This window comes from Salmo salar, chromosome ssa17 (assembly GCF_905237065.1).
Source record: "Salmo salar chromosome ssa17, Ssal_v3.1, whole genome shotgun sequence".
In the NCBI taxonomy this organism is placed as follows: Eukaryota; Metazoa; Chordata; class Actinopteri; order Salmoniformes; family Salmonidae; genus Salmo; species Salmo salar.
In genome coordinates this window covers 60,796,422-60,814,767 of record NC_059458.1, presented here as the reverse complement: position 1 = coordinate 60,814,767, position 18,346 = coordinate 60,796,422, and the positions used below count along the sequence as shown (strand labels likewise).

The 18,346-nt window shown below is 46.1% G+C and overlaps 1 protein-coding gene across 12 annotated transcripts in view; it reads right to left on the bottom strand.

Annotated features, from left to right (window-relative positions):
• LOC106576236 (myotubularin-related protein 5) overlaps nt 1–18,346 on the bottom strand; it is a 73,606-nt gene that overhangs the window by 8,317 nt on the left and 46,943 nt on the right. For 7 of the 12 annotated variants that reach the window (XM_014153285.2, XM_014153286.2, XM_014153287.2 and 4 more), the window contains 15 exons: nt 18,148–18,320; nt 17,800–17,873; nt 15,901–16,093; nt 15,664–15,791; nt 15,268–15,443; nt 13,780–13,916; nt 13,370–13,577; nt 12,734–12,948; nt 9,711–9,848; nt 8,107–8,202; nt 7,690–7,764; nt 1,184–1,356; nt 878–1,054; nt 605–706; nt 250–435 (listed from right to left, as the gene is read on the bottom strand). In XM_014153285.2, the coding sequence (XP_014008760.1) occupies nt 250–435; nt 605–706; nt 878–1,054; nt 1,184–1,356; nt 7,690–7,764; nt 8,107–8,202; nt 9,711–9,848; nt 12,734–12,948; nt 13,370–13,577; nt 13,780–13,916; nt 15,268–15,443; nt 15,664–15,791; nt 15,901–16,093; nt 17,800–17,873; nt 18,148–18,320 (2,251 nt within the window). The remainder of the gene's footprint in view (nt 1–249; nt 436–604; nt 707–877; nt 1,055–1,183; nt 1,357–7,689; nt 7,765–8,106; nt 8,203–9,710; nt 9,849–12,733; nt 12,949–13,369; nt 13,578–13,779; nt 13,917–15,267; nt 15,444–15,663; nt 15,792–15,900; nt 16,094–17,799; nt 17,874–18,147; nt 18,321–18,346) is intronic. The other 5 variants (XM_014153288.2, XM_014153290.2, XM_014153296.2 and 2 more) reach the window with 3 other exon arrangements.

Sequence of the window (18,346 nt, the reverse complement as noted above, 5' to 3'; positions counted from 1 at the left end):
ATACATACAAGTCCACGTCACTGGCCGGGAAAAAAAAGAAATTCACTGTCACACTCAGGTAAACACTCACATGTTTACTCAGACACACACCTATACAGATAAATAGCAGAATCCAGGTGATATGGGTAAAGTAGCTGACATGTAAACACCCAGTGACACGGTTAGACAAACACACACACACACACACACACACACACACACTTTACTGTCACACCTGCACTCATAAAACCCACCCCAACATGTACATACCTGGTGCACGCAGTCGAGAAACTGCAGGAATACAGGTGTGAAGCCGCTGCTCTGGCTGGCCAGGGTCTGGGCGCCGCGATGACTGAACCTGTGGCCAAACGACAGCCACTCCTTCTCCACCAGCAGGCGGAAGCCATCGAAGGTCCGGTAGTACGGGTCTGACAGAAGCTGGACCAGAGACACCACCTAGAGACAGAATCGGTACGATAGACAGGATGACTGTAATTTATAGGCTACCTAAACAGTGGAGTGAGGAGAGAGACAGGCAGTCAGGCAGAGACAGGGTTGAGACCTATATTAGCTGTGAGAGGTGTGTAAGCATTGCGAGTACGTTTAGGGAGTACGTGTGTTATACCTGAGTAGTGACGTCCCAGCCGTCCTCCAGACTGACCATGACTGACGAGCCTGTGTCTAACAACTCTACCACCAGGACAGACACCTGCAGAACTCTGTGGAGCTGGACACACAAACGTCATGACAAAACCACCTAAATCATACACACGTGAACTTATGCAGAGTCAGGATAAACACACAAAAACAAAATGTATCCATAGGTCTCTCTATTGCACAATACATACACTTTTACAGTTGCACACGCTAACACACACTGTATGAATGAGAGCATTACCAGGCACATCCATTCGGACTCCTCCAGGCAGCGGTGGAAGGTCATGCCGGGTTCAGAGGTGGCTGAGCTGGGAACACAGGCCTTCATCAGCTTCTTAAAGCTGTTCTTCACCTGACGCACATCGCACACCTCGATGGGCACCACCTCCCACTGCTGGAACGAGTCCTGCTTACCACCCTGATGATATGGGACAAACAGGGGTCAAGGTTCAATGACACCAACACCTCAAAAGACTTGAGATAGTGAGTCTTTATCAATATTCAAATCAGTAGACAGTCCAGTGTAGTATTGTGTATTGGCAGTTACTTTGAGCTGTGTCTTGTCTCCGATGATGTAGAGGTAGGCCCTCTGCTGTCTGAGGAACAGGGCCTCGCTGGGGCCCCCGTTGGGCTGGGGAGACTCCTTACTGGACAGCCTGTTCCCCACTTCGGGGTTGTAGGCACTCAGACGCCCACTTCCCCGGATACTGCCCCACTTCCCTGGAGCACACACATACAGGTAGAGGTTTTAGAGGGGGTCATCACACACACACAGGTAGAGGTTTTAGAGGGGGTCATCACACACACACAGGTAGAGGTTTTAGAGGGGGTTCACACACACACACACACACAGGTAGAGGTTTTAGAGGGGGATATCACACACACACACACACACACAGGTTTTAGAGGGGGTTATCACACACAGGTTTTAGAGGGGGTTATCACACACACACAGGTAGAGGTTTTAGAGGGGGTTATCACACACACACACAGGTAGAGGTTCAAGGCACACACACACACACACACACACACACACACACACACAGGTAGAGGTTTTGGAGGGGGTTATCACACACACACACACACACGTAGAGGTTTTAGAGGGGGTTATCACACACACACAGGTAGAGGTTTTAGAGGGGATTATCACACACACACACACACAGGTAGAGGTTTTAGAGGGGGTCATCACACACACAGGTAGAGGTTTTAGAGGGGGTTATCACACACACAGGTAGAGGTTTTAGAGGGGATTATCACACACACAGGTAGAGGTTTTAGAAGGGGTTATCACACACACACACACACACAGGTAGAGGTTTTAGAGGGGGTTATCACACACACACACACACACACACACACGTATATGTTTTAGAGGGGGTCATCACACACACACACACGGGTAGAGGTTTTAGAGGGGGTCATCACACACACAGGTAGAGGTTTTAGAGGGGGTCATCACACACACAGGTAGAGGTTTTAGAGGGGGTCATCACACACACACAGGTAGAGGTTTTAGAGGGGGTCATCACACACACAGGTAGAGGTTTTAGAGGGGGTCATCACACACACAGGTAGAGGTTTTAGAGGGGGTCATCACACACACACACACACACACACACACACACACACACAGTTAGAGGTTTTAGAGGGGGTTATCACACACACACACACACACACACAGGTAGAGGTTTTAGAGGGGATTATACACACACAGGTAGAGGTTTTAGAGGGGGTTATCACACACACACACAGGTAGAGGTTTTAGAGGGGGTTATCACACACACACACACACACACACACACACACACAGGTAGAGGTTTTAGAGGGGGTTATCACACACACACACACACAGGTAGAGGTTTTAGAGGGGGTTATCACACACACAGGTAGAGGTTTTAGAGGGGGTTATCACACACACAGGTAGAGGTTTTAGAGGGGGTCATCACACACACAGGTAGAGGTTTTAGAGGGGGTCATCACACACACAGGTAGAGGTTTTAGAGGGGGTCATCACACACACAGGTAGAGGTTTTAGAGGGGGTCATCACACACACAGGTAGAGGTTTTAGAGGGGGTTATCACACACACACACACACAGGAGGTTAGGGGATACACACACACACACATAGAGGGACACACACACACAGGTAAAGGACACACACACACACACACACACACAGGTAGAGGTTTTAGAGGGGGTTATCACACACACACACACAGGTAGAGGTTTTAGAGGGGGTTATCACACACACAGGTAGAGGTTTTAGAGGGGGTCATCACACACACAGGTAGAGGTTTTAGAGGGGGTCATACACACACACAGGTAGAGGTTTTAGAGGGGGTCATCACACACACAGGTAGAGGTTTTAGAGGGGGTTATCACACACACACACACACACACACACACACACACACACACAGGTAGAGGTTTTAGAGGGGGTTATCACACACACACACACAGGTAGAGGTTTTAGAGGGGATTATCACACACACACACAGGTAGAGGTTTTAGAGGGGGTTATCACACACACACACAGGTAGAGGTTTTAGAGGGGGTCATCACACACACACAGGTAGAGGTTTTAGAGGGGGTCATCACACACACACAGGTAGAGGTTTTAGAGGGGGTTCACACACACACACACACACAGGTAGAGGTTTTAGAGGGGGATATCACACACACACACACACACACAGGTTTTAGAGGGGGTTATCACACACAGGTTTTAGAGGGGGTTATCACACACACACAGGTAGAGGTTTTAGAGGGGGTTATCACACACACACACAGGTAGAGGTTTTAGAGGGGGTTATCACACACACACACACACACACACACACACACACACACACACACACACACACACACACACACACACACACACACACACACACACACACACAGGTAGAGGTTTTGGAGGGGGTTATCACACACACACACACACGTAGAGGTTTTAGAGGGGGTTATCACACACACACAGGTAGAGGTTTTAGAGGGGATTATCACACACACACACAGGTAGAGGTTTTAGAGGGGGTCATCACACACACAGGTAGAGGTTTTAGAGGGGGTTATCACACACACAGGTAGAGGTTTTAGAGGGGGTTATCAACACACACACACACACAGGTAGAGGTTTTAGAAGGGGTTATCAGACACACACACACCACAGGTTTAGGGGGTTACACACACACACACACACACACACGTATATGTTTTAGAGGGGGTCATCACACACACACACACGGGTAGAGGTTTTAGAGGGGGTCATCACACACACAGGTAGAGGTTTTAGAGGGGGTCATCACACACACAGGTAGAGGTTTTAGAGGGGGTCATCACACACACACAGGTAGAGGTTTTAGAGGGGGTCATCACACACACAGGTAGAGGTTTTAGAGGGGGTCATCACACACACAGGTAGAGGTTTTAGAGGGGGTCATCACACACACACACACACACACACACACACACACACACACACACACACACACACAGGTAGAGGTTTTAGAGGGGGTTATCACACACACACACACACACACACAGGTAGAGGTTTTAGAGGGGATTATCACACACACACACAGGTAGAGGTTTTAGAGGGGGTTATCACACACACACACAGGTAGAGGTTTTAGAGGGGGTTATCCACACACACACACACACACACACACACAGGTAGAGGTTTTAGAGGGGGTTATACACACACACACACACACACACACAGGTAGAGGTTTTAGAGGGGGTTATCACACACACACACACACACACACACACACAGTAGAGGTTTTAGGGGTTATCACACACACAGGTAGAGGTTTTAGAGGGGGTCATCACACACACAGGTAGAGGTTTTAGAGGGGGTCATCACACACACAGGTAGAGGTTTTAGAGGGGGTCATCACACACACAGGTAGAGGTTTTAGAGGGGGTCATCACACACACAGGTAGAGGTTTTAGAGGGGGTCATCACACACACAGGTAGAGGTTTTAGAGGGGGTTATCAAAAACACACACACACACACACACACACACACACACACACACACACAGGTAGAGGTTTTAGAGGGGGTTATCACACACACACACACACAGGTAGAGGTTTTAGAGGGGATTATCACACACACACACAGGTAGAGGTTTTAGAGGGGGTTATCACACACACACAGGTAGAGGTTTTAGAGGGGGTTATCACACACACACACACACACACACACAGGTAGAGGTTTTAGAGGGGGTTATCACACACACACACACACAGGTAGAGGTTTTAGAGGGGGTTATCACACACACAGGTAGAGGTTTTAGAGGGGGTCATCACACACACAGGTAGAGGTTTTAGAGGGGGTCATCACACACACAGGTAGAGGTTTTAGAGGGGGTCATCACACACACAGGTAGAGGTTTTAGAGGGGGTCATCACACACACAGGTAGAGGTTTTAGAGGGGGTCATCACACACACAGGTAGAGGTTTTAGAGGGGGTTATACACACACACACACACACACACACACACACACACACACACAGGTAGAGGTTTTAGAGGGGGTTATCACACACACACACACAGGTAGAGGTTTTAGAGGGGGTTATCAACACAGGTAGAGGTTTTAGAGGGGGTTATCCAAACACACACACACACACACACAGGTAGAGGTTTTAGAGGGGATTATCCACACACACACACACAGGTAGAGGTTTTAGAGGGGGTTATCACACACACACAGGTAGAGGTTTTAGAGGGGGTTATCACACACACACACACACACACACACAGGTAGAGGTTTTAGAGGGGGTTATAACACACACACACACACACAGGTAGAGGTTTTAGAGGGGGTTATCAACACACACACACACAGGTAGAGGTTTTGGAGGGGGTTATCACACACACACACAGGTAGAGGTTTTGGAGGGGGTTATCACACACACACACACACACAGGTAGAGGGTTTGGAGGGGGTTATCACACACACACACACACAAGTGGAGGTTTTAGAGGGGGTTATCACACACACACACACACACACACGTAGAGGTTTTAGAGGGGGTTATCACACACACACACAACACACACACACACGTAGAGGTTTTAGAGGGGATTATCACACACACACACACACACAGGTAGAGGTTTTAGAGGGGGTTATCACACACACACACACAGGTAGAGGTTTTGGAGGGGGTTATCACACACACACACACAGGTAGAGGGTTTGGAGGGGGTTATCACACACACACACACACGTAGAGGTTTATCACACACACACACGTAGAGGTTTTAGAGGGGGTTATCACACACACACACGTAGAGGTTTTAGAGATGGTTATCACACACACAGGTAGAGGTTTTAGAGGGGGTTATCACACACACACACACACACAGGTAGAGGTTTTAGAGGGGGTCATCACACACACAGGTAGATGTTTTAGAGGGGGTCATCACACACACAGGTAGAGGTTTTAGAGGGGGTCATCACACACACAGGTAGATGTTTTAGAGGGGGTCATCACACACACAGGTAGAGGTTTTAGAGGGGGTCATCACACACACAGGTAGAGGTTTTAGAGGGGGTCATCACACACACAGGTAGAGGTTTTAGAGGGGGTCATCACACACACAGGTAGAGGTTTTAGAGGGGGTCATCACACACACAGGTAGAGGTTTTAGAGGGGGTTATCACACACACAGGTAGAGGTTTTAGAGGGGGTCATCACACACACAGGTAGAGGTTTTAGAGGGGGTCATCACACACACAGGTAGAGGTTTTAGAGGGGGTCATCACACACACACACAGGTAGAGGTTTTAGAGGGGGTCATCACACACACAGGTAGAGGTTTTAGAGGGGGTCATCACACACACAGGTAGAGGTTTTAGAGGGGGTCATCACACACACAGGTAGAGGTTTTAGAGGGGGTCATCACACACACAGGTAGAGGTTTTAGAGGGGGTCATCACACACACAGGTAGAGGTTTTAGAGGGGGTCATCACACACACAGGTAGAGGTTTTAGAGGGGGTCATCACACACACAGGTAGAGGTTTTAGAGGGGGTCATCACACACACAGGTAGAGGTTTTAGAGGGGGTCATCACACACACAGGTAGAGGTTTTAGAGGGGGTCATCACACACACAGGTAGAGGTTTTAGAGGGGGTCATCACACACACAGGTAGAGGTTTTAGAGGGGGTCATCACACACACAGGTAGAGGTTTTAGAGGGGGTCATCACACACACAGGTAGAGGTTTTAGAGGGGGTCATCACACACACAGGTAGAGGTTTTAGAGGGGGTCATCACACACACAGGTAGAGGTTTTAGAGGGGGTCATCACACACACAGGTAGAGGTTTTAGAGGGGGTCATCACACACAGGTAGAGGTTTTAGAGGGGGTCATCACACACACAGGTAGAGGTTTTAGAGGGGGTCATCACACACAGGTAGAGGTTTTAGAGGGGGTCATCACACACAGGTAGAGGTTTTACAGGGGGTTATCACACACACACAGTATGCATTCTCCAATCCACCCTCCAAGTTTGCCATTATCAACACACAAGCCATTTATGCAGTGACACATAGTCATTGTACTTTATACCACTAGACTAACTGAAAGCCATGCTGATAAAATATAAATAATTGAACAGCTACTATAGTAAGATTGATCTATTTTGCTAAATAGGCTGTGTGAAAATGATGCCCCAAACCTAACAACGCTGGAAAAACACGAGTCATCAGACCACTCACAGAACACTGTAGTAATCAAACACAGAACAGAAACATGGACAAACAGGACGATCTGCAGCAGGGTGTGGAGTCGACGGCCCACTAGAAAAGCATGCAAACAGATGCCTTGAAAGAAGAGAATATCTCCAACAAAGAGACTGGACAACAAAAGGTTAGTCCTGAGAGAGCAAGAGAGACACACACACTAGGACATCACAGGGAAAGAGGGACCGACAGGCGGGGGCGCCAGCCAACGCAGACAGACTGAGGTCACTGTTAAGAGTCCTGATTGGTTAGATTGGGGAGCTAGGGGTCGGTGCATACTGTACCTCCAGGGGGGTTTCTGGCCTTGCCTGAAACTCTGGGCTGAGAGAGGGAGATGACCCTCGCCCTTTGACCCAGAGCTGAGGTCAAATGACACAGAGATGATGCCCGTTAACCAACACCATAGACCATAGGGAGAGATGGTTTCACACAGCTATACATACACACAGGCCCAAATATGGATAAACTATGGAGATTAGTTATTATTCAGGTAACATAACCACCGTTCCTCTTTGGGTTAAAACACACTCGCATGTCAATTCGTTCCAGTGAATGTTCCTTCGCATGTAATTGTAGGGCAAGCCACAATACAATCCCAAACCAAACCTATAAATAAGACATTCCTTGCAAAGGAAGTTTCAATGAACTAATTGATGCAAGTAACACAACCACATACAAACACAGTAAAACCACAATCTCACCTCCGCGGCTGAAGGTTTCAGGTACGTCCTCCTTGCCTCCCATCACCTGTTTCATCAGAGCTCCGATCTTAGGCTGCCTCAGCTTATCTGACGAGTCTGGGGATAGACACAAGCTAAGGATCACAAACTCTGGCTTAAGAGAGAGTGTGTGTGCTTCAGGGTTTCCGTTAGGAAAATGTGGCGCTGGACATTTGATCGACAGCATAATTTACCAAACATTTGAGAAATGTACCAGACCTAAATGCATTGGGTGTGTAACCTGACTAACACATCCACCCACAGTGCTCAGAATGACTGAAATCATTTAGATTATGATAAGGCAACAGCTCCTGTCCTTCCGAATTCTGAAGCGCACTATTAAGATGTTAGAATAACTGTCCACATTCACTTTTCCTCAGCTAACAAGACGAGTAAGGAACAGGAAAATCACTAGCCTATGTCAATCTACTGTCCACCATTGTAGAAAAGTTGACCTATTCTATTTGTCAGCTTGTCGTTCTGTGCGAGAAAGAAATGGCCTAATCCAAACAGACTGGGACAATTGTGGGACGATAGATCCCAAATTCATCCAACCAGTACATCAAAATTAAAAGCACTGAGGCTCATGCACAGATCAGAATGTTTAGCTTAAAATGTTGATAAACGTTTATTTATTCACATTATAAGCGCAGCAATGCGCACACAGCAGTTATAGGCTACACGCTAATGTTAGTTCCATAATGCAATTAGCGGGAAAACACCGTTGTCAAGAGCACACTGCACATGCAAGCGGATTCATGTAAGATAAAAATATCCATTAGAAACGTAGAAGATCGGAGATCTAAAGATGCAACAACTAGCATGGATTGCTAATATGATCAAGATTGTGTTTTTGGCTACTGGACAACGAAGAAAGTTGATTTGAAAACCAATAGAAAATGTGGCTACTTGTTTCATTGGCATTGGGAAGTCTTTATAAAAAAAATGCCTCCACATTTACAGGAACATATTTTGGCTCAGCTACATTGAAGCAAGGTAAGACATGCCTCATAATATGAAGTTAAACGTTAAAGTTTCACTTAATTGAGTATATGTTTTGAAAATGCATACCATCTCCAGCTCACATTCTAAAGTGGTGTGTGACCTTCTGAATCATGCCTTCAGTTGCCTAAGCACTTCAAATGAAATAGTAGCTCTTTTTAATGCTGGCTATCAAAACAGTTAACATGTAATTGCATTTAAAATTGTTGTGCGATGATTGGGCTTATAAAATCTCTGTTTTACAGATATTCCCCCACAAAATATATGTTCTGTATCTGTATGTGCGTGTGATAAATAAGAATCATAACGACTAAAGAAAATAAACACATTCCAATATAATTCCATTAAATTATGCAAATGAACCTATAGACCGACAAGCATGATCGGTCAAATGCATTTCCATCGACTGGTATTTCCAGCAACGAATAGGCTAAAAAGCATTATTTTGAAATGGGATTATGTTATATTTTGTGGGACAATTGGCCGGTGCCAATTTGATTTATCGTCTTCTCTTACATTTTTTGGGGCCAAAAGCCGGCTATTACCGGCTAACGGAAACCCTGATGTGTATGTGCGTGTCCTACCTGAGGTGCTCATGTGAGTGGAGGTGAAGCCGCCGAGTGTGTTCCTGCCACTGGGCTCACAGTAAGAGGGCATGGAGCTGATGATCGCCTGCATGTACTTCTCCTGCTCCAGGCTGGTCGAGTCGGCCTGGGAGGGGCCTGGGGAAGGGTCACAACTGTCAATCACCACTGGTTTATGCAGCTTTGCATGCTGGGTATAAAATGCTGAAGACTAAAAAATGCTGCTCAAGCTATAAGGGGCACGAGCTGTGCATTTCAATGCATCTAAAGTGTTTGTCTATTTGCTCATTGTATTTGATGAGTTGAGACTTACACTTCCACATTAAATTGCTACTGATATACAGTTGGAGTCAAAGTTCACATACACCTTAGCCAAATACATTTAAACTCAGTTTTTTACAATTCCTGACATTTAAACCTCGTAAAAATTCCCTGACTTAGGATCACCACTTTATTTTAAGAACGTGAAATGTCAGAATATTAGTAGAGTGATTTATTTCAGCTTTTCTTTCTTTCACCACATTCCCAGTGGGTCAGAAGTTTACATGCACTCAATTAGTATTTGGTAGCATTGCCTTTAAATTGTTTAACTTGGGTCAAACATTTTGTGTAGCCTTCCACAAGCTTCCCACAATAAGTTTGGTGAATTTTGGCCCATTCCTCCTGACAGAGCTGGTGTAACTGAGTCAGGTTTGTAGGCCTCCTTGCTCACACACCCTTTTTCAGTTCTGCCCACAAACTTTCTATTGGATTGAGGTCAGGGCTTTGTGATGGCCACTCCAATACCTTGACTTTGTTGTCCTTAAGCCATTTTGCCACATCTTTGGAAGTATGCTTGGGGGTCATTGTCCATTTGGAAGACCCATTTGCGACCAAGCTTTAAATTCCTGACTGATGTCTTGAGATGTTGCTTCAATATTTCCACATAATTTTCTTCCTCATGATGCCATCTATTTTGTGAAGTGCACCAGTCCCTCCTGCAACAAAGCACCCCCACAACATGATGCTGCCAACCCCATGCTTCACGGTTGGGAGGGTGTTCTTCGGTTTGCAAGCCTCCCCCCTTTTCCTCAAAACGTAACGATGATCATTATGGCCAAACAGTTCTATTTTTGTTTCATCAGACCAAAGACATTTCTCCAAAAAGTACGATCTTTGTCCCCATGTGCAGTTGCAAACTGTAGTCTGGCTTTTTTTAATGGTGGTTTTGGAGCAGTGGCTTCTTCCTTGCCGAGCTGCCTTTCAGGTTACGTCAATATAGCGTATTACTGTGGATCTGTTTCCTCCAGCATCTTCACAAGGTCCATTGTGAGAATTAAGTTCCTCGGCGTACACATCACGGACAAACTGAAACGGTCCACCCACACAGACAGCGTGGTGAAGAAGGCGCAGCAGTGCCTCTTCAACCACAGGAGGCTGAAGAAATTCGGCTTGTCACCAAACACACAAACTTTTACAGATGCACAATTGAGAGCATCCTGTCGGGCTGTATCACCGCCTGGTACGGCAGCTGCTCCGCCCATAACCGGAAGGCTCTCCAGAGGGTAGTGAGGTCTGCACAACGCATCACCGGGTGCAAACTACCTGCCCTCCAGGACACCTACACCACCCGATGTCACAGGAAGGCCAAAAGATCACCAAGGACAGCAACCACCCGAGCCACTGCCTGTTCACCCCGCTATCATCCAGAAGGCGAGGTCAGTACAGGTGCATCAAAGCGGGGACCGAGAGACTGAAAAACAGCTTCTATCTCAAGGCCATCAGACTGTTAAACAGCCATCACTAACATTGAGTGGCTGCTGTCAACATACTGACTCAACTCCACCCACTTTAATAATGGTAAAATTGATGTAATCAATTTATCACTAGCCACTTTATATTATATAATGTTTACTTACCCTACATTACTCATCTCTTATGTATATACTGTACGCTATACCATCTACTGCATCTTGCCATCTTGATGTAATTAGATGTATCACTAGCCACTTTAAACAATGCCACTTTATATAAGGTTTTCATACCCTACATTACTCATCTCATATGTATATACTGTACACTATACCATCTACTGCATCTTGCGTATGCCGTTCGGCCATCACTCATTTGTATATTTTTATGTACATATTCATTCCTTTACATTTGTGTGTATAAGGTAGTTGTTGTGAAATTGTTAGGTTATATTACTTGTTAGATATTACCGCATGGTCGGAACTAGAAGCACAAGCATTTCGCTACACTTGCATTAACACCTGTTAACCATGTGTATGTGACAAATAAATTTGATTTTGATTTGCTGTTCTGGGATTGATTTGCACTTTTTGCACCACAGTACGTTCATCTCTAGGAGACAGAACGCGTCTCCTTCCTGAGCGGTATGACGGCTACGTGGTCCCATGGCGTTTATACTTGCGTACTATTGCTTGTACAGATGAACATGGTACCTTCAGGCATTTGGAAATTGCTCCCAAGGATGAACCAGACTTGTGGAGGTCTACAGTTTATTTTCTGAGGTCTTGGCTGATTTCTTTTGATTTTCCCATGTCATCAAGCAAAGAGACACTGAGTTTGAAAGTAGACCTTGAAATACATCCACAGGTACACCTCCAATTGACTCAAATGACATCAATTAGCCTATCAGAAGCTTCTAAAGCCATGACATCATGTTCTGGAATTTTCCAAGCTGTTTAAAGGCACAGTCAACTTAGTGTATGTAAACTTCTGACCCACTGGAATTGTGATACAGTGAATTATAATGGAAATAATCCATCTGTAAACAATTGTTGGAAAAATTACTTGTGTCATGTATAAAGTAGATGTCCTAACCGACTTGCCAAAACTATAGTTTGTTAACAAGAAATTTGTGGAGTGGTTGAAAAACGAGTTTCAGTAACTCCAACCTAAATGTATGTAAATTTCCGACTTCAACTGTAGCTGGCTTTGGAGTGGTTTGCCGTGTTTTATTATTCCTAAACAAAGCCCAACATCCCCAGTCACTCCCTTAAAAACACCATCTAACTAACTTTTAGTGTGTGTCGTACCGGCGCTGGGGGCATTGGGGGATTTGAAGAAGCCCACCACTCCCTTAGCATGGAGGCCTGCAGAGCGCAGCAGCACAGCCTTGGTACGAGAGTTCCTCCAGCACACCACAGGGAAACGGTTCTGTCTGTAACAGCGAGAGATGCGCTGGATGGTGGAGTCTGGGATGCTCTGGGGCACGATCAACAGGCCGGGATAACTGGTAACACACAGACAGAGAGAGATAGAGCAGAGGGAGTTAGGGTTGAGATGACATTCTGTTCATGTCACTGCAGAATGTCATGACCACAAGATAATGTCATGTGTTTAAATATAGTTTGTTCATTGGCCCACTCTGCATATCAAGTTGCATCAAAGTAAAACGACTGAATGTTGATTTATATAAATGTCAAGGATCAAACGTGTACATTCAACCAGAATCCAAAACTTAGACACTAAACTCAGGAAGTTACGTGCAATATGGTCCATATACGGTTTGACCATAAACCTACCACATGCAATTGAGATTCCCTAAAAATGAAGAGTATTGAATGGGAGTGTTTTTTGGGAGTCCCACATGAGATTTGACGGTGAACCCGTTGTAAAAACATGTTCTATCTGCGGTTGGACCGTGAACTGACCTCCTGCAGACGGTGTACATGCGGTTGACGGTGGAGATGCGGAAGGGCTCGTTCTTGGAGCGCGTCAGGCTGTTACTGAGCGTGCCCAGTCCTAGCCGCTGGTAGTCACGGCAACAGGCGCGCTCCACCACGTTGCTCATGGTCTGTCTGTCTGAGGAGCGGATGGTGGAAGACAGGGTGAGGGAGCCCTGGTCCAACTCCTCTGAGACTGTAGCAGACACACAGACAGTCAGAGACAGTGTACACTGGTCTACTACATCAGGTCAAACACTGTAGAGACCATTCAACATTTTAATTGCTGAAAGTTAAACGGCAACTCAAGACTTTTACATAAAACATGTATTTATGTCAATGGGAGTGCGTGGATTTTAAACCTCGACGTTGCTACTTGAGTTATCAACATGGCCTACCGGAGAGCTCATCCTCGTCCAGCTCTGACTGCAGGCTGCTCCTGTTCTCCCAGGTGGGAGGTGAGTACTTCTTCCGGGTCACATACTGTCGACCGATCGTCCTCTTGGCGCTCTTCACGAGGTTTTTGGAAAGTGTTCTTTGGAAGGGTGGAGGGAGAAAAGGTAAGAGGAGGAGTAGAGGGAAGAGAGAGACATAAAAGGGTTCAAAACATAGTTCACTTCAGTTAAAGCTAAACTTTATGACTTCTACTTCCTGGGTCATATTCATTTTGGGCACACCATAGCAAAACACTTTGCAACAGAAAATGCAAACAAGTGTTTCTTATTGAACAAGTTTAGATCGCACCTCCCTGTTTTGGCCTGTTTGCTTCCATTTCATGTCAAGTGAATACAACCCTGGTTAGAAATTTAAAAAGGTACCAGTCCATTAAATCCAAGGCACATCCCTAATGCAGACTTGGTGGTAGTCTGTATGCATAATTAAAGCTAATGAATGCATTAAAAGACTGCTAGCTGAGGCTGCTCAGTGCTGCAGGGGGGTTGGGCCCGCATTGTTGTGAGGTTAATATCAGTGAATGAAGGGAGTCTTTTAGTGGCGTGACGACTTGGGGAGGAGATGGAAACACCAGGGACAAACATGGAAGAGCCATTACTATTTCCACTGCTGCATTATTCAACAGATTGAAGCCAGCTCTCTGTGAGAGCTTGTGCTCTTTCCATACCCCAGATGAGGGGGAAAAAAGGAGTGACAGGGAGTGAGAGAGGGAGTGAGGGATGAAGTATAAGGGGACTCTGGGGGTCTACTGGCAGTGACAGTGGACAGAATAGACTGTAGGATGTGAAGCTGCATTCCTCTGTACTGACCAGGCCTGGAATAAGTCAGTGTGCAGCCAGCAGAACTAAACAGTCTACATGATATATGGCCCATTGGTGGTTACACAAGAACAAGGGTTCACACTCACTGAAGCATTTACACTCACAAGCAGAAGGTCTATGAATGCTGTTTTATTAATACATCACACCAAACACTGACTTTAAACCAGAGACCGTCAGATAAAAACACCCAAGGTTTGGATATATTCTCTACTGTCAGGACGGCTATGAAATATAGGGCAATAATGTGGACTACTATATCTCCAGAGGCTGCTGCTTCGGGCAGGCCTGATATTCAGCTCACATTACAGTGCTGGGGTGTCATCTGTGACCCACATCCTTTAGTGAGTTAGCACTTTTTAAAATGGGATGTTCTGTACTTGACCTGGAGGATGTGAGCGGAGTGAAACGTCTTACAGATTTACACTCTCTCATTACTAATAATCTGCTGACTGACGATAAAACTGGAACGGTACTGACGTTTTATACAATGTTGATGTGTGTTGAAATGTGTTGAAATGTGTTTGGCGTGTGTATGCTCTTCCCGTTTCCTTTTAGAGTCGTTTTGGGTTCTTGTGGTTGACGTGAGTGTGTGTTATATCGGTCTTGTCTTACTTTATTGACTGGTTCTTGTCCTTGGTCTTGTGTTCGACCAACGTCTTGCCACTCTGGCCCACGGTGAAGGCGAAGGTTCCCTGGACGTGCTGTGGGTAGCGGAGCTTGTGCATGTGCTTCCGGAACACCTCGGCCAGGTCCGACGCCACCTCCTCATCAAACGCTATCTTCAGCAGCTACAGGAGGAGGAGGGCGATATTAGGAGTGTCAGAAAAACACAAATGAATGAGTGTTCTGTCAAACTTTAAATGGAGAGCGTTACGATGCAGAATGAGAGTGTGTGGAAGGGGGGGGTAGCAGGGTTGAGGGAGGAGAAGGTATGAAGGCCGAGGGGCCTGGTGTTTAGGCAGTAGGGTGATGGATATGAGGATGGCAGGATGGAGGGTAGAGGTGTACCTGGAAAGTGCAGGAGCGTAGCTGCAGACCCTCCTGTATGAACTGGTCCATGGACAGACTGACAGAGATCCTCTTCTCCTTTGTCAGGGAGGCGATGGGGAACGACCGCGTCACCACCTGCTCACCCACTGCACAGCAACAACACTCAGGGTTAGAGAGAAAGTGTGTGTGTGTGTGCGTGTGTGTGTGTATTACTGCTAACGCGTGTGCATGTTTGTGTTTTCAACACCCTCTTACCCAGCGGGTCGTTGGGCGTGCCCTTGAAGATGAGGCGGTAGGTGGTGAGGAAGATGGCCCCCTCGGCAGGGAGGAGGGGTGGACCCCCCAAGGCCCCCGTGGCCTCCTCCCGGCCGTCTGAGATCAGGTGCACCCGCATGCCGTCCATCACCAGCTCCTCCCCCGCCAGAAGAATGGGCCTCAGAAGCTTAGGCTGCAGCACGGAGAGAGAGGAGTGAAGGAGAGAAGAGGAAAGGGGGAGGAGATTGGGGACAAGAAGAGAGAGGTAGATGTGGGGTAAAGAAACGAGAAGAGTTGATAATTTATGGAAGGAGAAAAGTAAGAAGATTGAAAAGAGGGACATGGTAGGTAAGGATGAGGGGGAAAGAGAGAGACAGTAGAAGAGCTGTTAGTGCCTTATGTCCAACATAACTCAAATGTATAAGCCATCCTTACATTGGTGGTTCTATATTTCAAACCAAATTAGAGCAAATTCACCACAACAAATGGCACACGCCAATCCAGATGCATGTTGAAGCACAAATGTATCACCCGACAGACAGTTGAAAACAGAGATATCAAAATGGAGACATTTGATTGCAATTTGTTATTTTTGTTAATGTTACATAACAAACGGTTTGCCTAAATCTCAACTGGCTGCTGGGATCTTGGCAAAGACAACCCTGATGCTCAACAAGTAAAACAAGCAGAAGGGAAAATACAGCCACGTTTATGTGGTTATTTTTATAAAGTTGGATATGAAACCATTCAAATATCTTAAGACTGGTATCATATAATGGCAATTTTGAGTGGTTTTCCCCTTAGAAAGAGGTAACATGTTTACAACCTTTTCTGTATTTTCTCAAATTGTTCTCACAAAATCATCTAACAGCATTCTTGGATGTATAGAGAGGTATTCAAAGTATGAAGAGTGGCAGGTCTAGTTTCTGTTAAAGACCTATAGACCATTTGGCTGAGGGCATTGACATCATTTCCTGTCCCCAGCGACCCTGGAGAGGCCTATGCTGGGGCAACTACACCAAACAGAGCAGCTCAACTCATAATATAACATTTATTAAGGCACTCGTTTCGTAACCCATTTCATAATCTGTTGTGCAACAGCTAATACCCTGGGTCCAGCTCATTGGGAGAGGATTTAACTGGAATTCATATGATATGAACGCTCACGCAGAAAAAAAATCTAGAGCATTCTGGGAGGTGGGGCGTTCTCTGAGGTATTATAAGATGGGATAAACACAGAAAACTCACAAAAGGTGAGATCCAATTGGACTGATATCTGATACAGGGCATCCCTGAGCTCTTGGTTGATGAATATGCTAGGACACTGCTTAGTTGCCATTAACACAAAATAGACATGCCAATGATGCCGTGCTAAGCTACCATCCCTCTCCAACTGCTGGCAGAAAACAACACAGAACAACCAGAGCAAACTGCACCCTTCTGTCTGAAGGCACAAGTCAGTGACACAGGCTGTAGTCAACCAGGTCACTGAGAACTACAACCTCCAGCATGCACTGCTCAGGCTGTTGTCATCTACCAGGTTCATGTTCAATAGGCACCAACTGGAGAAAATGTAATGAAACAGAAAATCCACATTCTTGTTCGTATTGGACAAAGTCAGATAGTACCCCCTCCTTTTCAAAACATTTTCTCCCATTTAGTTCCAACTGAACGAGACCCCGGCTTCTGAGAGGAGGGGAACTACATCAACCCAGCATGCACTGCTCAGACGTATTAGTGTGAGTTACACATGGTGCTGTCGCTGGGACAGACGTACCTGCCGTGGGCGTGGCACTGTGACACTGAACTGCAGTGATTGGTGGAGAGGGGGTTGGGCGGGGCTGGCCTGGGCTCTGCGTGGCTTTTGTCCAGCGTAATGTAAAATAAGGAATTGGTTACCTTTTGGATCGGTGGCAGTCGCTTACTCTCCCTGTGGACTGCATCCAGCGTCTCGATGTGCATCTGAACGATGTCTGTGGAACAGGAGGGGGAGAGAGAAACTGATTAAAACTCTCTCCTAATACACAATTTGAACTCTTGAGAAAACCTGGGTCATACTCATTAGAGAACACAGTAGCAAAACGCTTTGAAATGGAAAACTAAAACAAGTGTTTCTTATTGGACAATTTCAGGGAATCCCTCCCCGTCAGTGCTTTTTCTTCCATTTAGTGCCTAATGAATACAACCCTGATCTGTCAAGGAAAGTTCACAACATGAGCACCAAAAACACAAAATGGAAATTCCTACCTGGTATCATGGTGTGTAGTGCCTTGAGGTGCTCGTTGGTCACCCCACTCTCGTTACACACTTTGTCTACGAAGCGGTTGATAAATCGCACCACAGAGTTGGCCACATCAGAGCTCTCAGCGTCCTCAAAGCCGCTCTCTGTGTCGTAGCTCTCTGCCATGCTGCCAGCAATGCTAAACAAAAACAACAAAGGCATCTT